Here is a 26255-nt window from a genome sequence, read left to right as displayed (position 1 = left end):
ACTTAGCTTAACTTCCAAAGAAAGATGACTATTGTTTCCATTCACTAAGACTGCGGCATAGGCGTTTCTCCGGCAAGCAGCACCTCCTGCTGTTCTCGTTTTCACTCTTATCTTCAACACCTCCAGACACCCACTTGTCTTTCGACCACTTCATTTCATTGAAGAATGACGCCGATCTTCTTAAAAGATTGCAATTCATGCAACTCTTGATCTTTAGCGTCCATCGTGAGTCTTGCAATAATCAATATCTTCGCCTGAGCTTTCACCTCTGATACACCCATCTTCCAGTTTTCATTACAGAGAGATTTGACCTCAGTGGACTTGTCCTCTCTTGTGTCCTTCGCCGCATCCTTTCTCTGAGCGCAACAAGTATCTGGCGTTGACCAGGGCAGTTCCATACCCACAAAGCAAGCAGTCCCAAGCCCCACGAGCTGCCCAAGCACCTTGAGCAGTACCTCGCCGCAGCTTCTGTGAACAAAATGGAGCCCGAAGAGAAGTCCGAGTATGAAAACGAGGTCAACATTGAGGAAGACATTGAAGAAGGTGACTTCAAGGCCCTTTCCTTCTCGGATCAGCTCCCTGCTGAAGAAGAAACTGGCGAGGGACCTACCTCTACCACCGAGTCATCGGTCCTTTATACTTCTTCTTCCTCATTGTCTGTGAGTGAGAGCGTGGCAGCAACTTTGGCGACTTCCGCTACCTCACTTCATACGGAGTCCATGCCTATCGTTCATGCCACACCAGAGGACATACGGAATGCAAGCTATCGAACCAGAGCAGGGCCATACTGCAATCATGAATCAATTCAGCGCTATTGGACCAGTAATCCAATCTTTGATCTGCAGTGCGAGAGACCAGATTGTCTCCGACCTGCGCGGTTCCTTTACGAATGCACGGCAGACACAGCAGAATACTCGCCTTATGTATCTTCACTTCCTGAGAGAGCTATTGATGTTTTGTCCGGATGGATACAGAAGGCTATTGCTGACGGCCATTATACCGAAGCTCAAGTGGAAAAGATGTTGGATCAGAAAATGGAAGTTCTCGAAACTGCAGCCAGCCTGCGAGAGCAAGTTCCTCCACCATCTCAAATGTTTCCAGGCGGACGAGGTTTGTATAGTGACGAAGATGCATATGATCAACGCGATCGTCGGATCGAAGCGGAGAAGCATGCAGCGACGACAAAAGATTACTCAAATCTCCAGCCTTGTCGAGCAATGTACTGTACGATGTGCCGCCCTTATTGTGCCGAAGCTGCTTGGGTAAGTATGGACACAGTTGCCAGTGAGCCCTACGAAGAGCCTCTTCCCTCCCCTGCCAACTTGTATCGCCCAGTCACCGATGGTAACAAGCTACGAAATCTACCCGAAGACGCTACCAAATGGCAGTACACTGGGCCATTTCGTATCTGGTGGCAGCATCACCAATATCCAGCCGGCAAGGATCTTACGCCGATCCTGAATATTATTGTGGAGCTGGATGCTCCGTTTACCTGCCTGGAGGTTATCTACAATTGGGTTCGTTGGCAGCAGATGCCAGCACTCGAATATCATGAATTTGTCAAATGGATAAAGACACTCACCCTGGAGGATCTTCTCAGACATACAGAGCAGTTTGGCCCCTCTGAAGGGTTCGATTTCCAGTCAGAGAATCTCAGCTACGCTTATCTCTCCCCCGGCACTCGATCAGTCCCGCTGAGCAGGCATCCGATATGGGAAGAGGTAGCAATCAAGGATACAGTGTCAGAGGAACCAACGCTAGTGGCCATTCCTCGATATGAATACGATGTGTGGGATCGGTTTGCTGGCAGATCCCCAAAACATTTGCGCGAGACGACATCAAGTTATGTTTCCGCTAGAGATGAATTTCTCTTCCAGCGAGAGATTGAAGGTTATCCCTCGGTCGACAGATCCAGTGACATGGACTTGGACCTGGAGACCAATCTTGATATGCAAGGACCCAGCACTGAGCCGACGTTTGACCCAGGGGTATGGACAATATTCAATTTCGAAGAAATTCAGACGAGCCAGGATATCGCGATGAGTCCCGACTCTTTTGTAATTGATGCAAAATCTCACAGCTCTTGAGCACAATAGATATTAGTGGAGACAGAAAAAAAGAAAATACCAGATCTCAAAGGAGTAGGAGGACGAGTTAAGCACTCATTCCATCTCGGACGGTCTGGCGGAATCCGCGCTGAGTGGGGCATCCGCGTGAAGGGCAGGCCAAGTGAGGCAGTCCTAACCTTGTTCCGAGCCTCGGTTGCTTCCGCGGCGAGCGCGCGATTCCGAGCAGCTTATTGCGATTGCTTTCGTGTGACTTTTTGACCTCGAAACAAGTCATTTTTTCCTTCTTCCTTTATACCTTCCTCCTGCACACATCATGGCAGAATCAGAACGCCCACCTTCCTCAGCAGAAAAGACAGCGGAGGACGCTCAGCATGTGGGGAATGGTCCGATAACCGCGGGGAAAGCGGCGACGAGACAACAGTTGACGGCGGCTTTAACGGCGGCTGATGTGACTATTCGAAGATTGGATCTGTGAGTCTTACACTTGTGATGCTCGCTACTCCCAGGCTTGCTTCAATATATCGCGCGACATCAGTCCATACAACCAGAATACACCGCTAATCCTGCAGTCTTCTCTCAACTGCCGACGGACAGGAGAGAGTGCTAGCAACGGTCAACTACACTGCCTCGATTCTACACCACCTTTGTGCATCGGCACCATTTATCGCCTTCCAAACACGTCTCAGTCTCCTTGCACGACTCAAAGGCCAATCTCTACCTAAAACCACATCCCCCGCGCCAACACCATCACCTTCGAAATGGAGTGCCTTATCGTCTCTCGCCTCGGAGACTCGCTACACTATCCGCCTCTTTGGCCTTCTTCCACTTTGGATTTGGGGGTCTGAGACCCTCAAATCCCCACCTGCCGATCCTATCATTCGTACTCTGACCTACCTTCAGATAATCTCCAACGTGGTCTACCAGCTCCTCGAGAACGTTGGTTATTTGGCAACAAAGGGTATTATCTCTAAGCGCTTCGTGGAGAAATACGGCAGCTTGGTCCAGTGGGATCTCTGGAGCACTCGCGGCTGGTTTGGGCACATTTTTCTTGAATTCTTCGTCCTCTGGCGCCAACACGTTCTCCGAAAACGCCGACTCGCGGCAAAGCGCGCTGCGGCGGGCAACATTGAAACTCAAGAGTTGAAGGAGGAGGAGAGCGCCGAAATCCGCTCTTGGCGCAAGACCCTTGTAAACAATGTCTGTTGGGCACCACTCTGTCTTCACTGGTGCTTCGAGAAAGGCATTGGTTTCCCTGATAACCTCGTCGGTGTAGTTAGCTTTATGGCAGGGGCCTGGAGTCTACATGATATGTGGGCAGCAACTGGAAAGGCTATTCAGGCATAGATTGCATTTTCTAATAACTTTCCGGTTTGGATTTGCCTTTTCTCTCTCTCATTTTTTTTCTCGTCGAATATCCCATTTGTTTTACCTATGCTGGACATACCCATCCTTAGATTTGATATTCAAACAATGTGTTAGATAAATTAGGAATGTCAACATCCAATCACTGCCTTCTTGTTCCACTCTCATGCTAGTTTCTCGGTGTCTGTACTTCTACTGGCACCTGAACAGACGCATTCGGTGGGTTTCAACAAATCAACTAACAGGAATATAAAATTCGTATTACAAAAAGTGCCGGCTGGTGGATACAAGAAATACTTGAGTGACTTTCCCGATTCAGTCTCTCCACATCCCATGCCCTATGTACAAAACCTGCACCATTGAATCGATCGGCGGCGAAAGCAACCGCGAAGCCCTCTACATCGAAACAAATCCTACAGATCCTAAACGCAATCTGCGGACGCCTCTCACTATAACGTTACAGGCACAGTTCTTAAGGAATGAACTACGACCCACGCATAAGCATCTACCCAGAACTTCTGATAAACCACATTCCAGCTCAGAGAAGCAAGTCGCGACGATCATCGCCGAGAATCGAATCTATATCAAAAATAACTGCTGTCCTGCAGTTCCACCGCCAAAATCGCAGTTGACGCACTATTTCCTGGGGTCCCGCTTAATGTGTGGGGAGTGGCTACGGGATGTGGAGTTGGTGGTTCAGAAGGGTATCTACACGCGAGTGGATAAGATCGGATCTGAGGGATCTTGACTGTTTTGGGGTAATGGATTGTATGTGGGGATTGACTATTTGATGAATTTATTTACTTATGAGTGTTTTGTTTTCGTGATTGTCTGAGTTCCTATTGGTTTGTTGTATGGAGTAGTGATGTTGATTTCAACTAGGACTTTTTTTTCATTTGGCTTTATTTTAGATTTATTTGTACCTCTGTTGGATGACTTCTTGTTTTGGGATTGAGATTCAAATTTTATAAATAGTACCTACCGGGACTAGTACAGTAGCAACCTACTTCCTATATATACTGCTAACTTGGAGAGTATCAACTCTGAAAGGCAATCCTCAGCTGAGAGTGTATCACACAACGTATACTAGTGCAAAGCTAGCTACTAGTGCTTCCTTCACGTTTGGGGACTCATATTTTGATGAATGAAAGACTTGATAAGATACGCTGCTCCTCGTTCCTACCTTCCCTCGGGCTTTTTGTTCTAGAGCAAAATCGAGATAAACTCGCCAGGGCAAAATCATGCCGTTATATTGGCCTAACTGTGTCCAAAGAAGTTTGGCTTATCAATGGCTGAAACTTGATTTGAAATATGTCAATAATTCAGCTAGCACAGATCCACCTCTCAGGCTCCGGATTTCTATTAAGTAGTAAACTTACTCTTGGGTTCTATCTCCCAAAGGCCCGTTCAAGGTCCCGCTGTGTCAACATGTCTTGAAGACATGTAGGCGTTTCAGTCCTGTTTCTCTAGAATCCCCGGTGATGTGATACTTATTCAGGAACTGAGTGATTCTTTCATATCAGGAACCTCAACTTGCAATGTCTACACTTACGTGGACGTACAATATGCTCCTCAAGCGATGAACCTCACATTCCAAGGCCGGTCTAACATTTCCCGCAATGTAGTTGCGACGATCTTGAATTATATAATTCGAAATTTGTAAAAACAATACAGAATAGAACTTAGTGTCAACTTCTTGTTGGCCTAAGTAACGAGGAGCTTCGGAGACTACCTTGGAGATTGTGCTACGAGGGATACCTCTACTAAACCTGGAAACTTGATGTCGAACCCGGAGTTATCAATTATTAGGGACACCTACTAGTACTTTAGATGTTAGATCTTGGATTAATTTAAGTACAAGTAATAGGATATAGCTTACTCTAGTTCAAGCCCATGGACTGGTTATGTCCTCTTTGTGAAGTTCTTCTATCCTCGAACAAGCTAGCATTCCTGTATACTGGCATTCCTATGATTGATATGTGAGCACTACCAGCTTGCGAGATCATCATACTCTATGGTAATTGAGCATATATTAGAGCAAGGTGATATAGTTTACTGCTACTCTTGATACTATATATACCATATCCATAGTTAGAAATAAATCTATAGATCCAGCATGAAATACAATAGTTAGATAAACATTTCAGCCTCACAGCTCAGGCACGGATCGACCAACTTCCATTGGATTCGCCGGTGGCGGACAATGGATGACATAATACCCGCTTAGGTCAGCACATATCGTCACTCTGCGGGTACCTGGAAGCTCATCACCTATCCTCATCTCCTCGTCGACGGATCTTCTTGCTGATCTGCCGCTTTCATTCCATCTCTATCATCGTTTCACTCTATTCTATTCTCTTTAGTTCACTTGCTCGAGCTCTCCCGCTCGATTGTGGACTCTTTTCACCTCTCCCTTCACTAAGCTCCTCTCAACAACGTCACACATCTCAGATCCTTCACGATGTCTTCTGAGCCGGATCATACCCATGAGAAGAAGAGGGTCAACCTCCAGTAAGTAATCAGTGGCTGCTGCTCGCAGGATCCAAATGACTGACCTCGATATCAGGGATGCTTCGGGCGCCGAGAAGAAGGATGTAGGTCGAACACCACACTAGCACCGCAACGCAGCTTGGCCCTCGGGTACTAACAAGACATAGGAGCTCGATACATCCACTGCCATCCTTAAGAAGAAGAAGAAGCCTAACTCGTTGATGTAAGACTCTCTGTTGTCTAGATTGGCTAGCCACCGAATAGATGGAAGTAAAAAACTGACAGCTCATCAATAGCGTGACCGATGCCGTTAACGATGACAACTCCGTTATTGCTCTTTCCAACAACACCATGGAGACTCTCCAACTCTTCCGTGGCGACACAGTACTCGTCAAGGGTAAGAAGCGCAAGGACACCGTTCTGATTGTCCTGGCCGATGATGATCTGGATGATGGAAGTGCCCGCATCAACCGTGTTGTGCGACACAACCTTCGTGTCAAGCACGGCGATGTTATTACTGTCCACCCTTGCCCCGATATCAAATATGTAGGTTTCGATATATCTTCTTTCTTGATACTCCGTTCTTTTACTAAACACATTTTTCCTTCCAGGCCAAGCGCATTGCTGTCCTTCCTATTGCCGATACCATCGAGGGTCTTACCGGCTCTCTCTTCGATGTCTACCTTGCACCTTACTTCCGCGAAGCATACCGACCAGTCCGCCAGGGCGACCTGTTCACAGTACGAGGTGGTATGAGACAAGTAGAATTTAAGGTTGTGGAGGTCGATCCCCCAGAGTACGGCATTGTTGCCCAGGATACCATTATCCACTGCGAGGGTGAGCCTATCCAGCGTGAGGATGAGGAGGGTAACCTTAATGAAGTTGGATACGACGATATCGGTGGCTGCCGGAAGCAGATGGCTCAGATTCGTGAATTGGTTGAGCTGCCTCTTCGTCATCCCCAGCTGTTCAAGTCCATTGGTATCAAGCCTCCCCGCGGTATCCTTATGTACGGTCCCCCGGGTACCGGTAAGACTCTGATGGCTCGTGCCGTCGCCAACGAGACTGGTGCTTTCTTCTTCTTGATCAACGGTCCTGAGATCATGTCTAAGATGGCCGGTGAATCTGAGTCTAATCTCCGCAAGGCCTTCGAGGAGGCTGAGAAGAACTCTCCCGCCATTATCTTCATCGATGAAATCGATTCCATCGCCCCCAAGCGTGAGAAGACCAACGGTGAGGTCGAGCGCCGTGTCGTTTCGCAGCTCCTTACCCTTATGGACGGCATGAAGGCCCGATCTAACGTCGTTGTCATGGCCGCAACCAACCGCCCTAACTCCATCGACCCTGCCCTCCGTCGTTTCGGCCGCTTCGACCGTGAAGTCGACATCGGCATTCCAGACCCCACCGGCCGTCTCGAGATTATGTCGATCCACACTAAGAACATGAAGCTGGGTGATGACGTCGACCTTGAGACTATTGCAGCCGAGACTCACGGTTATGTTGGTTCCGATTTGGCCTCGCTGTGCTCCGAGGCTGCTATGCAGCAGATTCGTGAGAAGATGGATCTCATCGATCTTGACGAGGATACCATTGAGGCCGAGGTTCTTGACTCTCTTGGTGTCACTATGGAGAACTTCCGTTACGCTCTGGGTGTATCCAACCCCTCCGCGCTTCGCGAGGTTGCCGTTGTCGAAGTCCCCAACGTCCGGTGGGACGACATTGGTGGTCTGGAGGAGGTCAAGCGCGAGCTTATCGAAAGCGTCCAGTACCCCGTGGACCACCCCGAGATGTTCCAGAAGTTTGGTCTCTCACCTTCCCGCGGTGTGCTGTTCTACGGTCCCCCTGGTACCGGTAAGACCATGCTGGCCAAGGCTGTCGCCAACGAGTGCGCTGCCAACTTCATTTCCGTCAAGGGCCCTGAACTGTTGAGTATGTGGTTCGGTGAGTCTGAGAGCAACATCCGTGACATCTTCGACAAGGCTCGTGCCGCCGCTCCTTGCGTTGTTTTCCTTGACGAGTTGGACTCTATTGCCAAGTCCCGTGGCGGCTCTGTTGGCGATGCCGGTGGTGCCTCTGACCGTGTTGTCAACCAACTTCTGACCGGTAAGTAAAGCTCTATCATTATTTTCAATTTGAACACCTCTAACGATCAAAACAGAAATGGATGGTATGACCTCCAAGAAGAACGTCTTCGTCATTGGTGCCACCAACCGTCCCGAGCAGCTCGATGCTGCCCTGGTTCGTCCTGGTCGTCTTGACACCCTGGTCTACGTTCCCTGCCCGACCAGGCTTCTCGTGAGGGTATTCTCAAGGCCCAGCTCCGTAAAACCCCTGTCGCCGGCGATGTCGACATGTCTTTCATTGCCAGCAAGACCCACGGCTTTTCTGGTGCCGATCTTGGCTTCGTGACCCAACGTGCTGTCAAGCTCGCTATCAAGGAGGCTATTTCCGCTGATATCGAGAAGACTAAGGCCCGCGAGGCTGCTGGTGAGGACGTCACTATGGATGACGAGGATCTTGATGAGGAAGACCCAGTGCCCGAGCTTACTCGTGCCCACTTCGAGGAGGCTATGAAGTCAGCTCGCCGCTCCGTCAGTGACGTTGAGATTCGCCGCTACGAGGCCTTCGCCCAAAGCCTGAAGAACTCCGGAGGTAGCAGCTTCTTCCGTTTCCCCTCTGCTGGCGAGGTCCAGAACAACGACACATTCGGTGAAGCCGGAAATGATGACAGCCTCTACGACTAAACGGGTATTTTTTACATTTTCCTCTACTTTTTTTCATATTCTCCGCTCCGGTTGACGACTTGTGCTTTTTGATATCTGGGCCGTTCGGTTCTTCGGACGGGGTTCCGCGCTGAAGATCATATGGGTAGATCGTTCTTGAGGCTGGAGAACTTGCTTTTAGGGACAGGCTTCACTGCTTTGTCCTTGATGATTTGGTTTTTCCTGTTCTTCCCTCATACAATGTGCCATAATAGCAATACAACTGGAGAAATCTGTTGACATTCCCACTCACATCGTAAACCGTAATCATCTAGAGTGATGAGTAGGATCAGTCTGCTTCACTAGAAATACAAGTCAGATCTGTCCAATTGAGATACCAGCTGTGAGATTATGTCCGTAGCTGACCACAGAAGAGGGAATTACCGATTGCTCTTGCTACCATCTATATATGATTATGATTATGTCTATTATTTTATATTCCAATTGATTGTCAACCGTTCAATGTACTATGTAGATTCGGTTGGGACGCGATGAGACGCGTCTGCGGGCGGTCACATGCCACCCCCCCATAGAAACCCTTTTTGCACCACGTCTTCCCACCACATCCATCTCTCTCATGCGAGCGCTTCTTCATCATGCCTTCGCGCACTCGCCAAGCTCCCGTTGAGGAGCCGGAGGGGGACTCAGGCCTTCAAGGTCTCTCCTTCAACCAGCCGCTCTCCTGGCGCGTGGGGCGTGCAGCTATTCCTATTGCCGATCTACTCGACCGTTTACAGACCCTCGCCCAAGAACTTCGCAAGCTTGAGCAGGAGGAAATTGATAAGGAATCGTTGCGAAAAGTCTCTCAGGAGTTATCCAGTGCAAACTTACTCGCTCATAAAGATAAAGGTGTCCGCGCCTGGGCAGCATGCTGTATCGTTGATGTCTTGCGACTTTGCGCTCCAGACGCGCCCTTCACCAGGAACCAACTAAAGGTGCGCTCTAATTTGATGGCGAGATCCATTCGATTAATTGATTTTTGGAATTGCCTCAGTCTTCTGCAAATAGGCTCGTGCTCACCTTCTATGATTTAATTAACAGGATATCTTCACCTGCATCGTTACCTCCATCATCCCCGCACTGGCTGATCCATCCAATGCCTACAATGCGCAGCAAACTTACGTCCTGGGATCGCTCGCTGAGGTTAAAAGTGTCGTTCTAATGACAGATCTGGACCATCCCGACTCGCTTATTGTTCCGCTATTCTCCAGCTGCTTTGATATCGTCTCGGGATCATCGAAATCATCTACCGGAGAGGAGGTCGCCAAGGGCGTCGAGTTCGACATGACAAGACTGCTGGTGACGGTCATTGATGAAACACCGGTTCTGGCCGCAGAAGTGGTAGACACTATTGTCGCTCAATTCCTCCGGGTGGATCCCAGAGTGCTGGATAACCCCAAGAAGGGTAAACGCGCTGATGTCCCAATTGATACCAAGCAAGATACCTTGCTTTTGAAGGACTACCCGCCTGCTTATAACATGGCCAAGGCGATCTGCCAGGCTTGCCCCGAGCGCATGACAAGTCATATCAGCCAGTATTTCAATAATGTGATCATCGACGCATCCGCCCCAGGTCAGACACATGGATCGAAAGGAGCACCCCGTAAACCCAATCTTGATGATTCAGATGAGGAGGGCGAAGATATCAAAGAGCTGAGCAAGGCTCATCGGCTAATTCGGGAGCTTTGGCGTGCTTGTCCTGAGGTATTGCAGAATGTCATACCTCAAGTTGAAGCCGAACTGTCCGCAGAGTCAATTGCTCTCCGTATGTTGGCCACGCAGACTATTGGGGATCTTGCAGCAGGTATAGGAGTCGCTGGACCTCCTCCATCACCACCAATGGACCCAGCAGCTTATCCACCGGTGACCCTGGAAGGATACGCACAGACAGTCACCCAGCCGAACATTCTTCAGACACCAATCTCCCCAAAGCCATTTTCTCAAGTACATAACTCGGCATATGAGGCATTCCTTAGTCGACGACAAGATAAGACGCCCTCAGTACGCGCGGCTTGGGTGACTGTTGTTGGCCGTATTCTCCTGACCTCAGCAGGTGGCTCTGGTCTGGGCCAAGCCGAGGAACAGGGACTTGTCAATAGTCTTGTTACATTGCTCCAGGATGCAGATGAGAAAGTTCGAGTTGCGGCCGTTGATACTGTTGGTCAATTTGGTCTGACTCAAGTTGTGAATAAACTCGGAATTCAGGGCGGTTGCTCCACGCCGAACTCGGTATTTTCTGTTCTCGCCGACAGAGTGAAAGATCGCAAGCCGCAAGTCCGCGAGCATGCAATGAAAATCTTGGCTCGCATATGGGCAGTGGCTTCAGGAGATATAGAGCAAAACACCGAGCCTGTTGTGTCTCTACTAAAAGAGATTCCCTCTAGGATATTTGATTCCTTCTATACCAACGACCCGGAGATCCATGTCCTCATCGATCGAGTTCTTTTCGAGATCTTGCTACCACTGAGCTACCCCCCCAATCAAGTCGAAGCTCTCTCGCGCAGGATCGAATTTGTCTCAAAAAGGTAAAGAGAAGGAAATTCAAACCGGAGAGGTTGATCAGGAGAATGATGTGGACAAGATCCGTGTCCGCCGCATATTGACATTGCTTCGCGGCCTAGATGAGAAGTCTAGGCGGGTTTTTTTCGTCATGCTCCCTCGTCAGCTGGCCATGAGGTCTGCAATGACGCTCTATCTCGAAGCATGTGAGAAATACAACGGCGGTGTCGTCAATAAAGATGCGGATCAAGCCAAGGCGCAATTGTCAAGGGTCATTGACTCGTTGTCGAAAACCTTCCCTGATTCTTCTCGTGCCTCTGCAGATCTCTGGAAGTTCGCCAAGGCCCATGATCGCCGTAGCTATCAACTTGTCCGATTCTCTATGGCCGCTCTGAGTGATTACCGTACTGTGATCAAAGCTATGAAAGAGCTCCAGAGACGAGCCCAAAGTGCAAACAATGCTCCTTTGCTCGAGACATTGACACCTCTGCTCTACCGTTCTGGATCATTGATCTTTAACCGCAGCCATATCCCAGCTATCATGAGTCTTTCTCGAACCGATGAAAACAATTTGGCAAGCGCTGCCCAGGAAATGCTGAAGCAAATCTCTTCTCAGAACCCGGAGGTTCTGGAAGCGCAAGTCCAGGAAATGTGCAAAGATCTTGAGGCACAAGCGCCCAAGGCTAACTCTGCCGGTGATGCTAGTACAGAGGAAATCCTTAAGGCTTGCGCTGGTTTTGCGAAAAAGCTTCCAGCCAAGCTTCCTAAGGAGCGCAAATTCTTCCAAGCTCTCACCAACTACGCTCTATATAGTATCTCACCGCATTCCGCGAAGCACGCCGTATCGATTCTCATGGCTACCGCAGACAAGAAGGAAATGTACGCAAAGGAACTAGTTCAGAAGTGTGTAAAAAAGTGGGCATATGGCTCGGATCACTACTTGACCCGCCTGGGCGCTCTGTCGCAGTTGAACCTCCTTGCGCCGCGCGAAGCAGATGAGGAAAGCGATGCTATCATTTCGATCGCTGTCAATCAAATCCTTCTTACAAATCGCTCCCCCCAGAAAGACGATGGGTACAAATGGTCCGAGACAGTCGATGAAGAGACTCAGAGCAAAGTATGGGCACTTAAAATTATTGTTAACCGTCTGCGAGCCAAGGATGATTCGGACGACGATGCGGACTTCCGAGAACATGCCAAGCCAGTGTACGAAACTTTGAACAAGCTCGTCGCCGGCGAGGGCGAACTGTCCAAGAAGAAGGATACCCCTGCGTCTCAGAAGTCGCGGCTACGTCTTCTTGCTGCCAAGTCTCTTGTCAAGCTTTGCGCTACTAACAGTCTTTGCGACCAATTATTGACCCCCGCGGATTTCAACGCCATCGCTTTGATGGCTCAGGACCCACTTGTGCAGGTTCGCAGTGGCTTCGTCAACCACCTGAGGAAGAAGCTGGTCCAGAAATCCTCGCTCTCGTATCGCTGGTATGTCATTCCTTGTCTACTGGCATTTGAGCCTAGCACAGGCTTGAAAGAGAGCACACTCACCTGGTTACGATCACGCGCCGCATACTTTTCCCAGCAGGCCCAGGCAAGTGGAAAGCGCACTGAACAGACGATGGTCATGGAGGTGATTTTCTCACGTCTCCTGTCTTTGCTTGCTTATCATCCGGACTATCCGTCTGACAACTTGGACGAGTCAACGAAGCTTGGTGACCTGAGCGACTTGGCCCGATATATCGTCTTCTATCTCCAAGCTGTCGCTAATGAACACAATCTCTCTTTAATCTTCCATGTTGCCCAGCGTGTCAAGCAATTCCGTGATGGTATCACCAAAACGGATGAAATTTCTACCCGCCTTCACACCCTGTCAGATCTCGCTCAGGCCACGATTCGACGATTCGCCGACATTTACTCTCAACAACATAAGTTCGGCGGTGCCAGTGGCGGAGCAACCAACCTCCTACAAACATATCCCGGCAAAATGGGTGTCCCTAGCTCTCTTTTCTCTTCTATGACTAGTCACCGAGAGGCCCAAGATGTCGCTGACAAGAACTTCCTTCCCGATGAGCTGGACGACATGCTGGACCGTGTCGTACGAAATGCCATGAAACCAAAGAACTCAAGTCACAGGGACCAGGGCAATTCCGCAAAGAAACGAAAACCCGAGTCTCTTGGTACCAACGGAAACTCCTCTGCCAAGAAGGCTCGCAAGGAAAAACGAGGTCCAGGACGACCTCCCGGAAAGTCTGGCTCCTCTGTGGGCCTCTCGAACAAGACTCGTCAAAAGCGGAAGGACGATGATGGATGGTCTTCTGATGGTGGGGAGACGGGGAGTCTTTCAAAAACTGCTCGTCGCCGTAGCAGCCGAGGTATCAGCACTAGGGGTGTCAGCTACGCAGACAAAGACAGTGACGAAGACGATATGGAAATGGAAAAATGGGACGAAGCGAATGAAGATGTCGATAACGACGAAGAGGGAGAAAGTGATGATGAAGAGATGCAAGACGATGGGGAGCAGGAAGAAGAGGAGCAAGAGGAAGAGGGGGATCATGTCGAGGCCGAAGAGCCTGCTCAGGCCAGTGAGAAGGAAAACTCACCACCATCCCGCTCCAGACAGGGTACCAAGGCTTCAGCTGCCAAAGCCAGCCAAGCTAAGAAGCCAGTAACGACCACACTCCCGACACGCCGATCATCGAGACGGGGTTGAACTTACGGTTGAATTCAAGCCTACGAGAAGGAATATCCCTTATCATTTTTCATTTGATGTTTGGTTACTCCGTTTCATACTATTCCATCAATGTCTCAACGATAGTATTCACGCGTTGCTGCTTTATATCCCCTTCACTTTATTCATATCTTCGCCTTCGTGCCTTTGTTGTTGATGACAATTCGAGATGTATACCCACTTGCCCTTGATGTTTTTCATCAGCCTGTTAAGCATCTCGTTTCGTGATGCTTCTTTCCCTATTTTATTCCAAGTCGAATACCATCTTTTATGTAACTATTTTGACCTCATCAGGACCCAAATGGGGACCAGCCAATTGACTCTCTGGAACTCTTACATTCCCTGACCGTACGTCTGTTAAGTTCGTATTTGATTGTACGGAAATGCGACGGTTTGACTGGAGAATCAGTCGGAATAGGAATGCCGTTTAAGCCATTGGAGACCCGCGAGGGGATTGGCGCAGGAAGCTAGCAATATTTCAAAGGCCGAGTATATAAACCCGAGAAAAGCTCAAGCCTTTGACTGCTAGTGCTTACATATGATCGAACGATGTGATTGCGGAGAATCTAAATGATGATTGGCATGTTAACTTGAGCTGACGCGGGGAACTGATTGAACAGTTGGAGATGATTAAGCGTCGGCAATTGATCGCCAACATTTGACTCGCTACAAACTTCATCCATAGGCTGTCGAATTCCGAAATCTTCATGATATGATGATATCCCATATCTCATTCAAAATGAAGTGAATCTCGGATCTTCGACTTTATAAATTACCAATATATTGACTGCTGTCTTTATTGTTCAAGCATAATGTCGCAGCTTCCATCCATCCGCTGGGGCATTTTGAGTATGTATACATTCTGTCTCCCTTGCGAACTTGGAATATACGATATCAAATTAATTTGATATCAAGTTAGCTAACCTTTAAAGCCACCGGCAAGATTGCCTCTTGGTACGTCGCCGATCTGGTGCTCTCTCGTCCAGATGCAGAGGTTCGTCATATCGTACAAGCCATTGGGACGTCGGATATCAATCGAGGAAAATCCTTTGCCGAGAAATATTGTCCAGAGGAAAATCCCCGTATATATGGGAGCTACGAGGAAGTTTATCAAGATCCAAATGTCGACATAGTCTATATCGGAACACCCCATGCCTTTCATAAGAAGAATTGTCTAGACGCAATCGCCGCTGGAAAACACGTCCTTTGCGAAAAGCCCTTCACCCTCAATGCTCGTGAGGCAAAGGTGATTTTCGAAGCAGCGAGAGAAAAAGGAGTTTTCATCGCTGAGGCTATGTGGCTCCGCCATCGACCATTAACCTTAGAGCTCCAGAGACTCCTCCACAAGGAGAAAGTAATTGGCGAAGTCTTCCGAGCAACGTCAGACTTCGGATCTGAGCTCGACATCCCGAATTTGCCGTTGGAAAAATATTACCGTCAGAATGCACTAGGAGCGGGTTCTCTCCTTGACATGGGAATCTACTCCTTGACTTGGGTGATACTTGCTCTGGACCCTGAGCTTACAGCGAATCGAGAGAAACCAAAGATTTTAGCCTCGCAGAATCACTGGGAGGACGTTGAGACTGCTACCAGCGCTATACTGCAGTTCCCAGACACTGGCAGACAAGGTATCTTTACATCTACAACCAAGGCCAATGTCAACCCTGACCTGCTCGCTCGTATCTATGGCACCAATGGATCTGTTGAGGTCCATGGTGGATGTCCGTCATTACCGGAGGCTTTCACTGTTTATCCGAAATATGAAGGTGAGCCTGGTGCAGAGCCTGGTAGCAAGCTTACTCGTGGTCAGGGCAAGACCTACGACTTTACAGCTCCTGGACGAGGCTTTCAGTATCAAGCTGATAATATTGCTTTGGATGTACTAAATGGGAAACTTGAGAGCTCGATAATTCCCCAAGCTGAGACTATCCGGATGATGGAAATCATGGATGAGGTTCGGCGACAAGGAGGTACACGGTATCCTGTTGATTAAGGTAATTCCTATTATATAAAGGATTATAATGTGCGGACGGAGTAACGCGCACATCATATGTTGTCCGCGAGAGTGATTAGTTTATACTATTGGTATTATGTCCAACTTCCAAATGGTCATATCTATGGATCTTGATGAGTATTTTCACTGCACAACGAATGGAGTCTTGTGCTCTTTGTACAAAGTGCTCGAATCCAGGTTCTCACCCGTAGAAGATCGAATGAAATCCACCTTCAAGTTCTGCTCATCAACAAAAGTGAGCGAAGCATAGCTGTAATCATCCGCATAAACAAATTCTGTATAATCAGGCTTGGATCCAACATTGCTCAATCCCTCGATGTTTCCAGCACCACCAGCAACAATGTACAGTGGAGCCTTGGGATTCTTCATTCCATTTGGGTCAGCAGTACCATTGACGACAGGGAGGAAGCGTTGAGAATTGTGAACGTGGCCAAATACGCCAATATCAACGCCATACTTGTAAAGGAGGTTCTCAAATGCAGCTTGGCAAGAGTCGCATGTGTTGCCGAAACCAGTTGAGTACCAAGGACGGTGGCCAGCAACAACAACCCAGGGAGTAACAGTTCGATCAACGCTGGCCAAATCGGCTTCAAGGAATTTCAGCTGCTGTCCAGCTTTTCCGAAGGGGCCGCTGTCAAGCTTTGCGGACCCATCGGTGCCATCAGGCGCATCAGGGAAGCTAATAAATAAATTAGACATTAGGTATGACGATTGAGATGAATGTGACTTACTCTGTTTCTGTGTCGATCATGGTAACGTGCACCTAAGGCGATCAATAGGACGTTCAATGCTAGATGAGAATGAATTATAGAGACCAACTTACCAGTCCATATTCGAAAGAGTACCAGAATGGTGGATTGGAAAGACGTCGAGCCTTAGCTGCCAAAGCTTGAGCAGTTTTGTTGGAAGAAGAAGACGCAAAAGCAACCGGCATTGTATCTTCAAAGCGGTGCATGAAATCAGTGAAGTTCTTCTGTCCCTCAGGGCAAAGTTCCAGAAGATATGGGATCTCTGAGCAGTCGGCTTCATGATTTCCAGGACTGGCCATATAGAGCTTGCGACCTGCAATGGGAGCAAGTTGATCATAGAACTGTTCAAGAATGGCTTGATATGCTTCTTTTCCTTGAAGAATATTGGAAAACTTCAAGTACCAATCATCAGAGTATCCGAAATCACCTGGATGAATGACAATCTCGTAGTCGTTAACCGTCTGGGCGAGACGACCGATCGTGGTGTGGTTGAGTTCTGGTTGTACCACGGGGATAGTGTCCTTCTTTTTGCTATCGACGGTGAATCCATCCTTGCCGTAAACACCCAGATCAATGACCACGTCCATGCTGAACGATGTCTTGTCGCCAGGTGTACGGGGACTGAGGAAATGGTCGACCGTGGAGTTGGTAGAGACAATTTTATAGTAATAAGTGGTTGTAGGGGTCAGATTGTTCAGAATAGCAACATTCGACCAAGTACGAGAGGTCTCATAGGTTGTAGATAGTTTTGAACCGCATGATCGTGAAGATAATTTATCTGCTGAAGTGCCATAGAGCACGCAGCTTTGATTTAACTTCTCGTAGGTGTTCCATCCAACGGATACAGCTGAGCAAACGTTAGAAAATTATATCTGGCAACACTGGGTCAATATTCATCTTACCGTTCGGGCCATACACCGCAAGACGTCGCTGAAAAGGCGTAGATAAATCCTCAGGGATGGGAGGATAGTTGACGCTGGCGAGGGCGCCGGCTGCTACAAGGAGCACTGCCTTCGAAAGAGACAAAAGTCCAACCATTATTGTCGTGTAGTTACCAATCTGCACGACAAGATTCGTCAAGAGAGACTTTTGTTCCTGACAGATCTGATAGACATGCCGATCGAGGACATTTATATTCACATTTGGTGCATCAACCCATCTGCCTAGCATGTCGCGGACCCCAATTCGACATGCCGATCAGCCAAGCCAATCACTCCGAAGAGGAAACCCACGCCATTCAGACTCGCAAGGATTTCTCGATGCATGCTGATCGACGCGCATTAAGCTTGCGATATGCACGAAATGCATAACAATACCAAGGTGAAGAAGCGGAGTCGACAGCGGAGGACAAGACCATTTTGGGGAACAAATCCATTGCTGATCGACTAGTTCGTGTTCGCTAAACTAACAAACTTCCGGATCTTCGGACGTTTTGACTCGCCGAAGTCTTCATGAGTGTTCCACGTGCGAAGTATCTCGTGGCCGAGTGGATGTGGTTCAAATTGCTGTTATCTATGGAGTACAGAGTATATATTAAGATGATTGCGCAGGGTACGGAGTATAGAGAGAGTACTTAGTAGTGTAGTGGCATCATATTGAATGTTCCAGAACTCGGAGATTTGTTCAATATTGGAACTTAGTGTACGGTACCTATCTTAATGATGGATTGTGATATTCACAATGCTCCCTCTTCAATCTAACGTTAGGAAAGCCTTTGCAGCTAACTAGTGCCAACGGTCTTGTTCCTGCAGCTAGACTGTCACCCTCTTACGTGTGCCCCGACGGGATCCGCCGAGAGTTATCTAATTTGAAGTCCCACCGGTCCTCCCTGGCGCTTCACAAGCCTGGCGTATCGGCTATGCGTACAACATATTTGACAGCTGAAGCTTTACCAGACTTCAAATCATGTAAGGCACCTTCAAGTGCAGGCAGTCCACCAGGGCGTACCTCGTGAGGATGTCCCGTGAACCAACCTTGCGCCAAGCCTCGTCCAAACAGGGCGAAAAATGCATGACCGAATTCAATGTCACCGATTGTCTGTCCTGCAACTGGAGGCTGGTGCACTGATCCAACATTCGTACTTTGGATCTGAACACCCTCGGGAACGTCACTATAATCTTTACCGGGAAGAACAACAGTAATCTTCGCCGGTGCAGTCAAGACAGCTCCTAAATTCTGGTACGATCCTTTTTCAGAGACTGCATCGTAAGCGTGGTGGATGGGCTTGCCACCGGCTGCAGCTTGGATGTTCTTGCGTAAAGCCTCCTCACCTTCTCGGTAATCGACGATTGTATCTCCCTTGGATCTATCGATGAGAGTCTCGACATATGCTGCTCCTCTTCCAGCCACGGCGATGATTGGGTGAATGTTTGAAAGCTGGGCCAACTTGATCGCAAATGAACCCACTGCGGATGCACCGCCATATACGACTAGAGGTAATTGCCCCGTCGCAGGGTTCCAAGGAACCGGCAAGCTCAGCCGCTGATAGAGGCCGAGAGCCGCCGTCATGGCGGCCAACGGGATCGTGGCAGCCTCTACATATTCAATGTTAATAAACCACCCCATAGAAAGAGTAGGAAATCTGAGATATATCATACCTTCAAAGCTGGTCTTCTCGGGAACGTGGAAAGTCGTGTGTTCCCAGGCAATGGCATATTCTGCATAGCTGCCTCCGGACGTCCGCATCTGATGAAAAGCAGCGACTTTATCTCCCTTCTTGAAGTTTCTGACACCATCCCCAACTGCCTCAATATAACCAGCAATATCATCACCCTGATTATAAGGAGCGACATCGGCCAACCATGCTGGCAATTTCCAATCTTTCGGATTGGTTCCTGAGACAATCACCTTGATCAGTACTTGTCCAGGCTTGGCGACAGGGATATCGATATCACGCAGGGTGACTGTTGTAGTCTTGTCTACAATGGCTTCCTTCATTACGTTGAATTAAATTGAATTGTAGAATGTTAAGTGGGTTGTTGATATAAAGAATATTCTTGGATTCCCATAGCTTCTTCCCTTTTTCTCTCCCCCACTTTTGATTTGTAATTGTCCATGACGTTATTCGGCTCTTATACAGTTTTATGCAGAACACTACTTAATTCCAACTGCCTTGTTTGAAATGCAATATAAAATGAAAAAAATCATAATGACAATGATAATAGAAATCAATACTACACAAAGTAATGGCCGAGAATAAATTTGGACTTGTTCTCTTTTCTGCTGTATTGCCCTTCTTGCGGCAGAAAAAGAAAAGGGTATTCCAAACTTTTGCTGCCCTACACTAAGACTTATTGATATCTACAGCGAAATGGCCGAGAGACGCCCAAGAAAACACCATCATGATCAATCGGAATGAACTAATAGTTTTTCGAGGGGCCTCGTTTTAGCCTTGTTATTCCGTCAAAAGAACACCACAATAGTACCAATACCCAATCTCCAACACTCTATGTACGACGGATGGTCTCTGGCATTGTTGATGAAGGAGCTTGAACGAGCATACTCCGGTGACAAAATAAATCACCTTCCTACCTCGTCCTTCATTAAAATATCTGGATCAAACGAAGGATGCTGCTAAGCAGTTCTGGACTGAACAGCTGAATGATTTGCACGCTCCTAATTTTCGACCAGTTCCTCCATCTGGTTACATCCTCATCCAAGCGCAACGTTGAATCGGGAGGTTGCCATCCCTCCGGTATCCGCCGGTTAGATCACCTTGTCCACCAAGGTCCGCTGGGCATGGGCTCAAGTGTTATCGTTGTACACCGGCAGCTCAGAGGTAGCTTTAGGCCTTGGCACGGCTGGAAGAGGTACTCCAGTTGCAGGAATTGAGAGGATGATGACACCGACTTTAGGCATATTCCCCTATCGTCTCTACATTGATCCAGAAGAAACTGTCATCGATGCACTGCGAAAAGATCAGCAGCACTATATTCGACATTTGCCTCATGAGCACTACGGCAACAGCAATATTGCAGGACTTTCGACTGGCTCAACGCCTGCAATTGCACTCCAACACTTCTGATTGCCCAGCCTCAAGAGCCAGAAGAACCTCCTTCTTTCCTATATTCCGAGCAAGAACTGCTTCCTCAGACAGGAGCGTTCCATGTCCGAGCATTGTCCCTCCACTGCTATCTTCAAAAGGCCTCGGTCAAAGTCTTTGCCTGTTATGATGACGGTGTACTTTCGGAGGAGGAGATGAGCAAGGCAATCTTATTGTTCGAAACCATTTTCCAACAGATTTGCAGCGAACCGGAAACACCAGAGAGGCAATTGAGGACGTCGATGTTTTGAGCACGGAGTGACAAGCCCAAAAAACCCAAGAGCTTAGCTTTTCATAGTCAATCCGGAAAGGAAAGGGTTTTCGATGTGTAGTATCTAGTTTTCTCGCATACAAAATACCGCATTCGCTTTTTTTAAAAAAAAAAAGATAAAGAAATAAAAAATACTCCAGTTTTATCGTGAGTAGTATTTCTTCAAGTACGAGCAGCCACAGATGAATCCAGTAGCCAGACACCGTATGTACTACCTGAATACTACCAATACCTTAATACACTCTATGCAAATATTGCCAGAATACCCTTAGCTCACTTTCCGCGTACAGTTAATACTCAGATTAAGAAATGCAACTCGAATGCAGATTTGGAGCAGACCGTTGATACCTGATGGAGGTCCACTTGCCTGAGTGATGCACTGTTACACAATAATAGACCACAAAAATCACTAGAAGATGGAGTAAGAAGTTGAAAGCACAGACATCAAAGGCCATTTCCAATACAAAAACGATGATTCAATTCGCTCTGCCGCCGCTATTTCAAGTCCTATACAAATCCCAAACAATAATCAAGGAATAAAGGTTTACATGTTTGCTTGAATCTCAAGAGGGATTTTGGGTTGAATGGATGTAACATGGAGGAAAGTACAAGTACTGAAAGAAAATGATGGGAATTGGTGGGAGAGGGGGGGGGGGGAGAGATCAAACACGCTGTGGACACCGTTGTCATGACTTCATCAAAGACTCTTATGACTATGGCTGAGAACCTGGCGCTGGAGATGGCATAGCTGCTAGAGCAGGACTTCCACTGGCTGAGGCCACAGCTCCGGGGGCTGGGCTTGCACTCGCGCTGTGAGAAGGGTCTGTCTTAATAGGGACACCACCACTTGACCGCATACGCTCCTCCACGCGCTCCTTATGCTGTCGATTGCGCAAGTGAACTTCGAAATTCTCGACGGTCGTACCGGGCCCGGGAGTATACAGCTTTCCGGGGCAGTCTAAACAGCGGATACGAGGCAGATACTGGTATTTGACCTTTTGACCCGGGGGAAGGTTATTTGGGTTGGCCACGGGAGCTAATGACTCCCTGTCCACGGCAGAATAGCGCATTACTCCTTCAAACGAGTCATTCGGGTGGATATGCTTCAGCTTCTGAAGGCCCTCTTGGAGCCAGCTGGGCGGCGGGGGCTGGAGGCATTTAAGGTCAGCCAGGAACCAATTTTTTCCGGAACTCAGATTCTACTCACAGCTGAAACAGCAGATTGGGGCGGGTTGGGGGCATCGACCGCCCCGACTTGATTGACTCCTCGTTGCGGTTGTGCGTTCGGATTATGGGGTCGTTGCTTATCGGACGGAGGTGCCATCATGCCCGGTACCTGGGATTGGGCAAGCTGAGGAGTATTGACGATGCTTTTCCCACTTCTTAGGTCCATAAGCTTCTCACGAGGAATTTTGAGTCTGACAATCAACTTGTCGGCTTCTTCCACGCTATCTTCTCTATACTGCTGTCGCCTAGAAGACATCCTGGTTGGCTCCTGTATGACGGGTTCTGGTGTTGCGGATTGTCCTAAGCTCGCACGTAGAGCTGCATGAGCCGCTGTTGCAGCCCCTCTCATACCTCGTGTACGAGCAGTGCCTTGAGATAGGTTCGGTCCAATTGCTGGAGATCCAACAGATGAGTCGTCGCTATCAAACTCATCTGACTCTTCTTCACCCCGCTGACTTGCCATTCCACGGCGGCGGGCAGAGGAGCCAGAACGTTTGATAATATTGCTTTCTTCGAAAGTCTGTGCCGAGTTTGGAATAACCGACGAAACGATCAGTGTACGGATCGTTCGTTGACGATCTTTCAGATCTGGCAGAGCAGGACCACCGCGACGATTGATGGATCGCTTTTGTCGGCGTTGCTCTCGAGATATAGAAATTTCGGTCCGCTCGAGGTCTGTCTCGTTGAGTTCGTAGAGGTAAGGGGTGTGCTCCTTGGCAGCTTGGAATGGTCGGAAGGCGGATGAAACTGGGGTTGGAAGAAAAGAGGTGCTGAGGTCGGGGTCTTCAATAGGACGACCGTCGAAGGGATGAGCGACAATATACAAGGATTTAGTGAACAGTTGAGATTGTTCGCGGATGGAGTGGGCGATGGCCGTTGTGAACTCCCCTGAGAGAGAAAGGTCATCTGTCATGCGCATAGCGAATTCTTCTGGGGAGTTTTGCGGGTCATTAATATCCCATTCAAACTGGTCGATTAAGGTGTGTTGCCCGATGGTTATGTTGAGCTTGATCAAGATGCGCATCTCATCATTTCGATATGCCGAATATGGCAGATGCGGGTCGAGCGGCTCCTCGTGCATATAGATTTGGGGATAGTAATCCATTAATTGTTCTTGGATGGTCTGCGAGATCATTCGCATGAGGGGAGCAGATGTCTCCAATGGAAGTCCCAGATCTTCCACCAACTTTTCAGCAAAAAGGTCAGGAGAAACGACGCGGTCATGAAGGTTCCAAGTAAAGGTATCTCGAAGCTTGACCTTCTCCCAGTCAATATCGAGCCGGATAGGCACAAGATCTTCGGTCTGCTCATTTTGAATTTTCATATCCCGGCGAGAAACTCGCAGCTCTCGTGTCTTTCGATTCCCAGGGCGCCGTCGGCTAGATGGATATAGGAGTTGAGGGAGTTGGCTCCGCAAATCGGTGCGCTGGTTGCCAAACCCTTCGTAGCCCAGTCCGAATAGTGCAGCTGGGTTCCCCTGAGCCTCGCGGCGTACTTGGAGATAATAATCACGCTCCTCTCGCTTCTGTTGTTGCAATTGAAGGCTTGGGTTTTGCCATGCGGTAGCAGCCGAGTACTCGAATTCGCGGTTGACATATTGCTCCAACAAGATCTTCTCCACGGGTGTTTCACGCGTTCGAACAGCAAGGGTCCCTGATGTATCGTTGGATTGGATCACAGAACCATCGTGCGATCGTTTCCTGCTTTGCGCAGAGCCGTTTGTGCCATTCGATTGCGGGGTGCCATTTATGTCATTGCTGGCATCAGCGGATGCATCGAGCTTCGATTTTGCATTTGGTTTTCCCTCATCGTTTGTGTTTGGCGTTTGGTCATTGGTGGATTGGTCGCCCATGGTGTCAGCGTAGTCTACAGCCCCGGCCCCTACGTCGGACGCGCCAGAGCCATTCTGAATCCCAGATGGGGAATCGGATATGGAATTCTCTGGTGGCAGCGAGCCATTCTGTAACTCTGGAGAGGGCATGGTCGATAGTGAACCGGTGGGAAATAATCAATCAATTTGGTGTCCCTGGTACGGGTGGTTGACGGAAATCGCAGTCGACGCGATAAAGGTAGCACCGGAGTACTTATAGCAGCATCATTAATTAGGTCTGAAATGAAGTTGAGTCAGCCAATGCCCCTTATTGAATCTAATTGATCTAGAGTCATATCGCGATCGCGCGATCAAAGTCGTCACGATGCGGAGTCAAAGTCAATCCACGAACGTGTCGCAACCCGCGAATCCCCCAGACACGCGGACGGATGCGAGAGCTAGAGCTCAAAGAATGCAAGGGAAATACGACGAAAGCCATTCAAATGGGACGATTGGGATGGAAATTCTGGTAAAGACCAACATACCGGAGCCGAAGGGGGGTGGAGGCCAATTGCGCTCTGACTGACGCAGGGCTGAATGCGATCGGCCTTGCGCAAAATAAGTAGTTGATTCGCAAGTCGCGTTTGTAAAGGCAATTATTGAAAGAATACGCCTCGTCTTAAGAGTCTGAGTTGGTACTTTGGGTGGCGGTTGGTGAAGGCGCGCCGCCGGGGATGCGTGTGAGAAGTTCAAAGGAGAACTTGATGATTACGAGATGTCCGCTCCCGGGAAAGACCAGGACATGCCTTTCAACGCGCTCTTCCACACACACGCGCAACTTGAGGAGGGTTACGATCTAAATAGATTGTAATTCATATGGGAAGTCTAATTGCAGTTTTGGATATTCTTGACCGTTCCTACTGGCCTCAGCGCCATCAACAGGAACTAATTGGACGGCATGCTATTATCATGTGACTCCAGATTTCTGGGAGGCTGGAGTTGATACCTTGTGATTCAGGTGTCAAAATAACCATTTTGGGATGGTCGAGGTACTTGTAGACAAACTTCAAGCTGCAACAACTTGAATTCTGAATAGTTATATATAAATATTGATGAAATAGCTTCATTACTGTATCTAACCATGTACTGATCCATGGTGTTTTATTGGGATCCAATGGCACCATCCACGAGGTAAATTTATACAACTTGACATTCAGCCCAGCAGTGTAAGATCAGCAACTACAGCACGATGATCTGAGTTAAATATTCCATCATCGAATTGATTGGGCAGTACAGAATAGCCATCCACCCGCCAATCCTGATTTCCCTGGGAGGCGATGAGAACAAAGTCGATGCGCTTTGGTGGTTCTTTCTCGTATCCAAACCCTGTAAAGGTATTCGTATTGCCATAGCGGCGTGAAGGCTCAACCAATTTAAAGGTATCGCGCAGGTCTCCAGAGCCTGTTAAATCCATATATGCCTCCTGGTCTTCTTGGCTGTTCAAATCACCAGCCAAAAAAGTACCTGAAATTAGGCTCCCATACTCGCCGTCTTGATACTCATTGATCTTGGAGCGAATGATGTGCGCAGCTTCGAGTCGTGCACGAGACCCTTGCTCATCGAAGTGTGTGCTCATGGCGAGGACAGTATTCCCACTCTCTTTATGAGTAAAGATACCAATTGTCACAATTCGGATCGAGGCTGCATCCCAGCCTTTCGACGGTTTATTGGGTGTCTCGGACAGCCACACCGTCTCCCAGGACTGAACAGTCCAGACGGCAGGTCGATAGAAAATGGGTGAGTATTCCCCGGCCTCTTTTCCATCATCTCTACCTACTCCAATATAGGCCCACTCCTGACTTCTGGAGTTGGAATTCAATCCTGTTAGGATATCTTGGAGTTGATTGTGCAGGACCTCCTGTAAACAGACAAATACATCTCTGTTAAAGCGAGTATTATAGTGAAGCTCATTCAGCAAAAGTTGCCTGCGTTCTGTCCATGGTCGCTCCCCCTTGAAAGGTGACGATGTTGCATATCGAATATTATGGGTTAGTACTCGAAATGGGAAAGTCGGGGTTGACCTCATAGTGTCGGGGAGTGGCTGAAGAAAGGGGAAAGCGGGAAATGGAAAAGAGAGCCCAAAACGAGTGAGGGGAAAAGGGAATTCATCCAAGCCCTGCAGTCTGAGACTGAAACTGAGACAGATCACACGACCATCCCCCTCTCATCCCCGTATTT

General features: G+C 48.4%; 10 protein-coding genes across 10 annotated transcripts; 6 read left to right on the top strand and 4 right to left on the bottom strand.

The window, feature by feature from the left end:
- Window positions 1-479: 479 nt before the first annotated feature.
- On the top strand, window positions 480-2087 carry N7469_007414 (uncharacterized protein; the record flags this gene model as incomplete). Its single annotated transcript, XM_056646332.1, has 1 exon — window positions 480-2087. The coding sequence occupies one exon, from the start codon at window positions 480-482 to the stop codon at window positions 2085-2087; it is 1608 nt and encodes a 535-aa protein (XP_056499773.1).
- A 253-nt stretch (window positions 2088-2340) lies between these two features.
- N7469_007413 (uncharacterized protein) lies at window positions 2341-3413 on the top strand (the record flags this gene model as incomplete). The annotated part of the gene is made up of 2 exons (XM_056646331.1): window positions 2341-2540; window positions 2639-3413. Coding segments are annotated over 2 exons (975 nt in total), but the record flags the coding sequence as incomplete, so codon positions are not given.
- A 358-nt stretch (window positions 3414-3771) lies between these two features.
- N7469_007412 (uncharacterized protein) lies at window positions 3772-4179 on the top strand (the record flags this gene model as incomplete). The annotated part of the gene is made up of 1 exon (XM_056646330.1): window positions 3772-4179. The coding sequence occupies one exon, from the start codon at window positions 3772-3774 to the stop codon at window positions 4177-4179; it is 408 nt and encodes a 135-aa protein (XP_056499771.1).
- A 1625-nt stretch (window positions 4180-5804) lies between these two features.
- Window positions 5805-8665, top strand: cdc48 (AAA family ATPase CDC48; the record flags this gene model as incomplete). The annotated part of the gene is given in 7 exon segments (XM_056646329.1): window positions 5805-5942; window positions 5998-6025; window positions 6089-6144; window positions 6218-6467; window positions 6533-8024; window positions 8080-8222; window positions 8234-8665. 7 exon segments carry the CDS (start codon window positions 5893-5895, stop codon window positions 8663-8665), a joined length of 2451 nt encoding a protein of 816 aa, XP_056499770.1. The 5' UTR covers window positions 5805-5892.
- A 614-nt stretch (window positions 8666-9279) lies between these two features.
- Window positions 9280-13886, top strand: N7469_007410 (sister chromatid cohesion factor PDS5; the record flags this gene model as incomplete). Its single annotated transcript, XM_056646328.1, has 3 exons — window positions 9280-9618; window positions 9725-11122; window positions 11169-13886. The coding sequence occupies 3 exons, from the start codon at window positions 9280-9282 to the stop codon at window positions 13884-13886; spliced, it is 4455 nt and encodes a 1484-aa protein (XP_056499769.1).
- Window positions 13887-14716: 830 nt separating this feature from the next.
- On the top strand, window positions 14717-15897 carry N7469_007409 (Gfo/Idh/MocA family protein; the record flags this gene model as incomplete). The annotated part of the gene is made up of 2 exons (XM_056646327.1): window positions 14717-14753; window positions 14837-15897. The coding sequence occupies 2 exons, from the start codon at window positions 14717-14719 to the stop codon at window positions 15895-15897; spliced, it is 1098 nt and encodes a 365-aa protein (XP_056499768.1).
- A 144-nt stretch (window positions 15898-16041) lies between these two features.
- Window positions 16042-17705, bottom strand: N7469_007408 (purple acid phosphatase family protein; the record flags this gene model as incomplete). The annotated part of the gene is made up of 4 exons (XM_056646326.1): window positions 16042-16597; window positions 16650-16681; window positions 16742-17514; window positions 17570-17705. 4 exons carry the CDS (start codon window positions 17703-17705, stop codon window positions 16042-16044), a joined length of 1497 nt encoding a protein of 498 aa, XP_056499767.1.
- Window positions 17706-18503: 798 nt separating this feature from the next.
- N7469_007407 (zinc-binding alcohol dehydrogenase family protein) lies at window positions 18504-19604 on the bottom strand (the record flags this gene model as incomplete). The annotated part of the gene is made up of 2 exons (XM_056646325.1): window positions 18504-19201; window positions 19265-19604. 2 exons carry the CDS (start codon window positions 19602-19604, stop codon window positions 18504-18506), a joined length of 1038 nt encoding a protein of 345 aa, XP_056499766.1.
- A 2089-nt stretch (window positions 19605-21693) lies between these two features.
- On the bottom strand, window positions 21694-24188 carry N7469_007406 (SWI/SNF chromatin-remodeling complex subunit SNF5; the record flags this gene model as incomplete). The annotated part of the gene is made up of 2 exons (XM_056646324.1): window positions 21694-22128; window positions 22188-24188. 2 exons carry the CDS (start codon window positions 24186-24188, stop codon window positions 21694-21696), a joined length of 2436 nt encoding a protein of 811 aa, XP_056499765.1.
- Window positions 24189-25230: 1042 nt separating this feature from the next.
- Window positions 25231-26103, bottom strand: N7469_007405 (endonuclease/exonuclease/phosphatase family protein; the record flags this gene model as incomplete). Its single annotated transcript, XM_056646323.1, has 1 exon — window positions 25231-26103. One exon carries the CDS (start codon window positions 26101-26103, stop codon window positions 25231-25233), a length of 873 nt encoding a protein of 290 aa, XP_056499764.1.
- Between the last annotated feature and the right edge of the window lie 152 nt (window positions 26104-26255).

Source organism: Penicillium citrinum (genome assembly GCF_028827155.1).
Source record: "Penicillium citrinum strain IBT 23319 chromosome Unknown utg000006l:1.0-3011923.0:1.0-3012962.0, whole genome shotgun sequence".
NCBI classification, from domain to species: domain Eukaryota; kingdom Fungi; phylum Ascomycota; class Eurotiomycetes; order Eurotiales; family Aspergillaceae; genus Penicillium; species Penicillium citrinum.
This window is presented reverse-complemented; position numbering and strand designations above follow the sequence as displayed.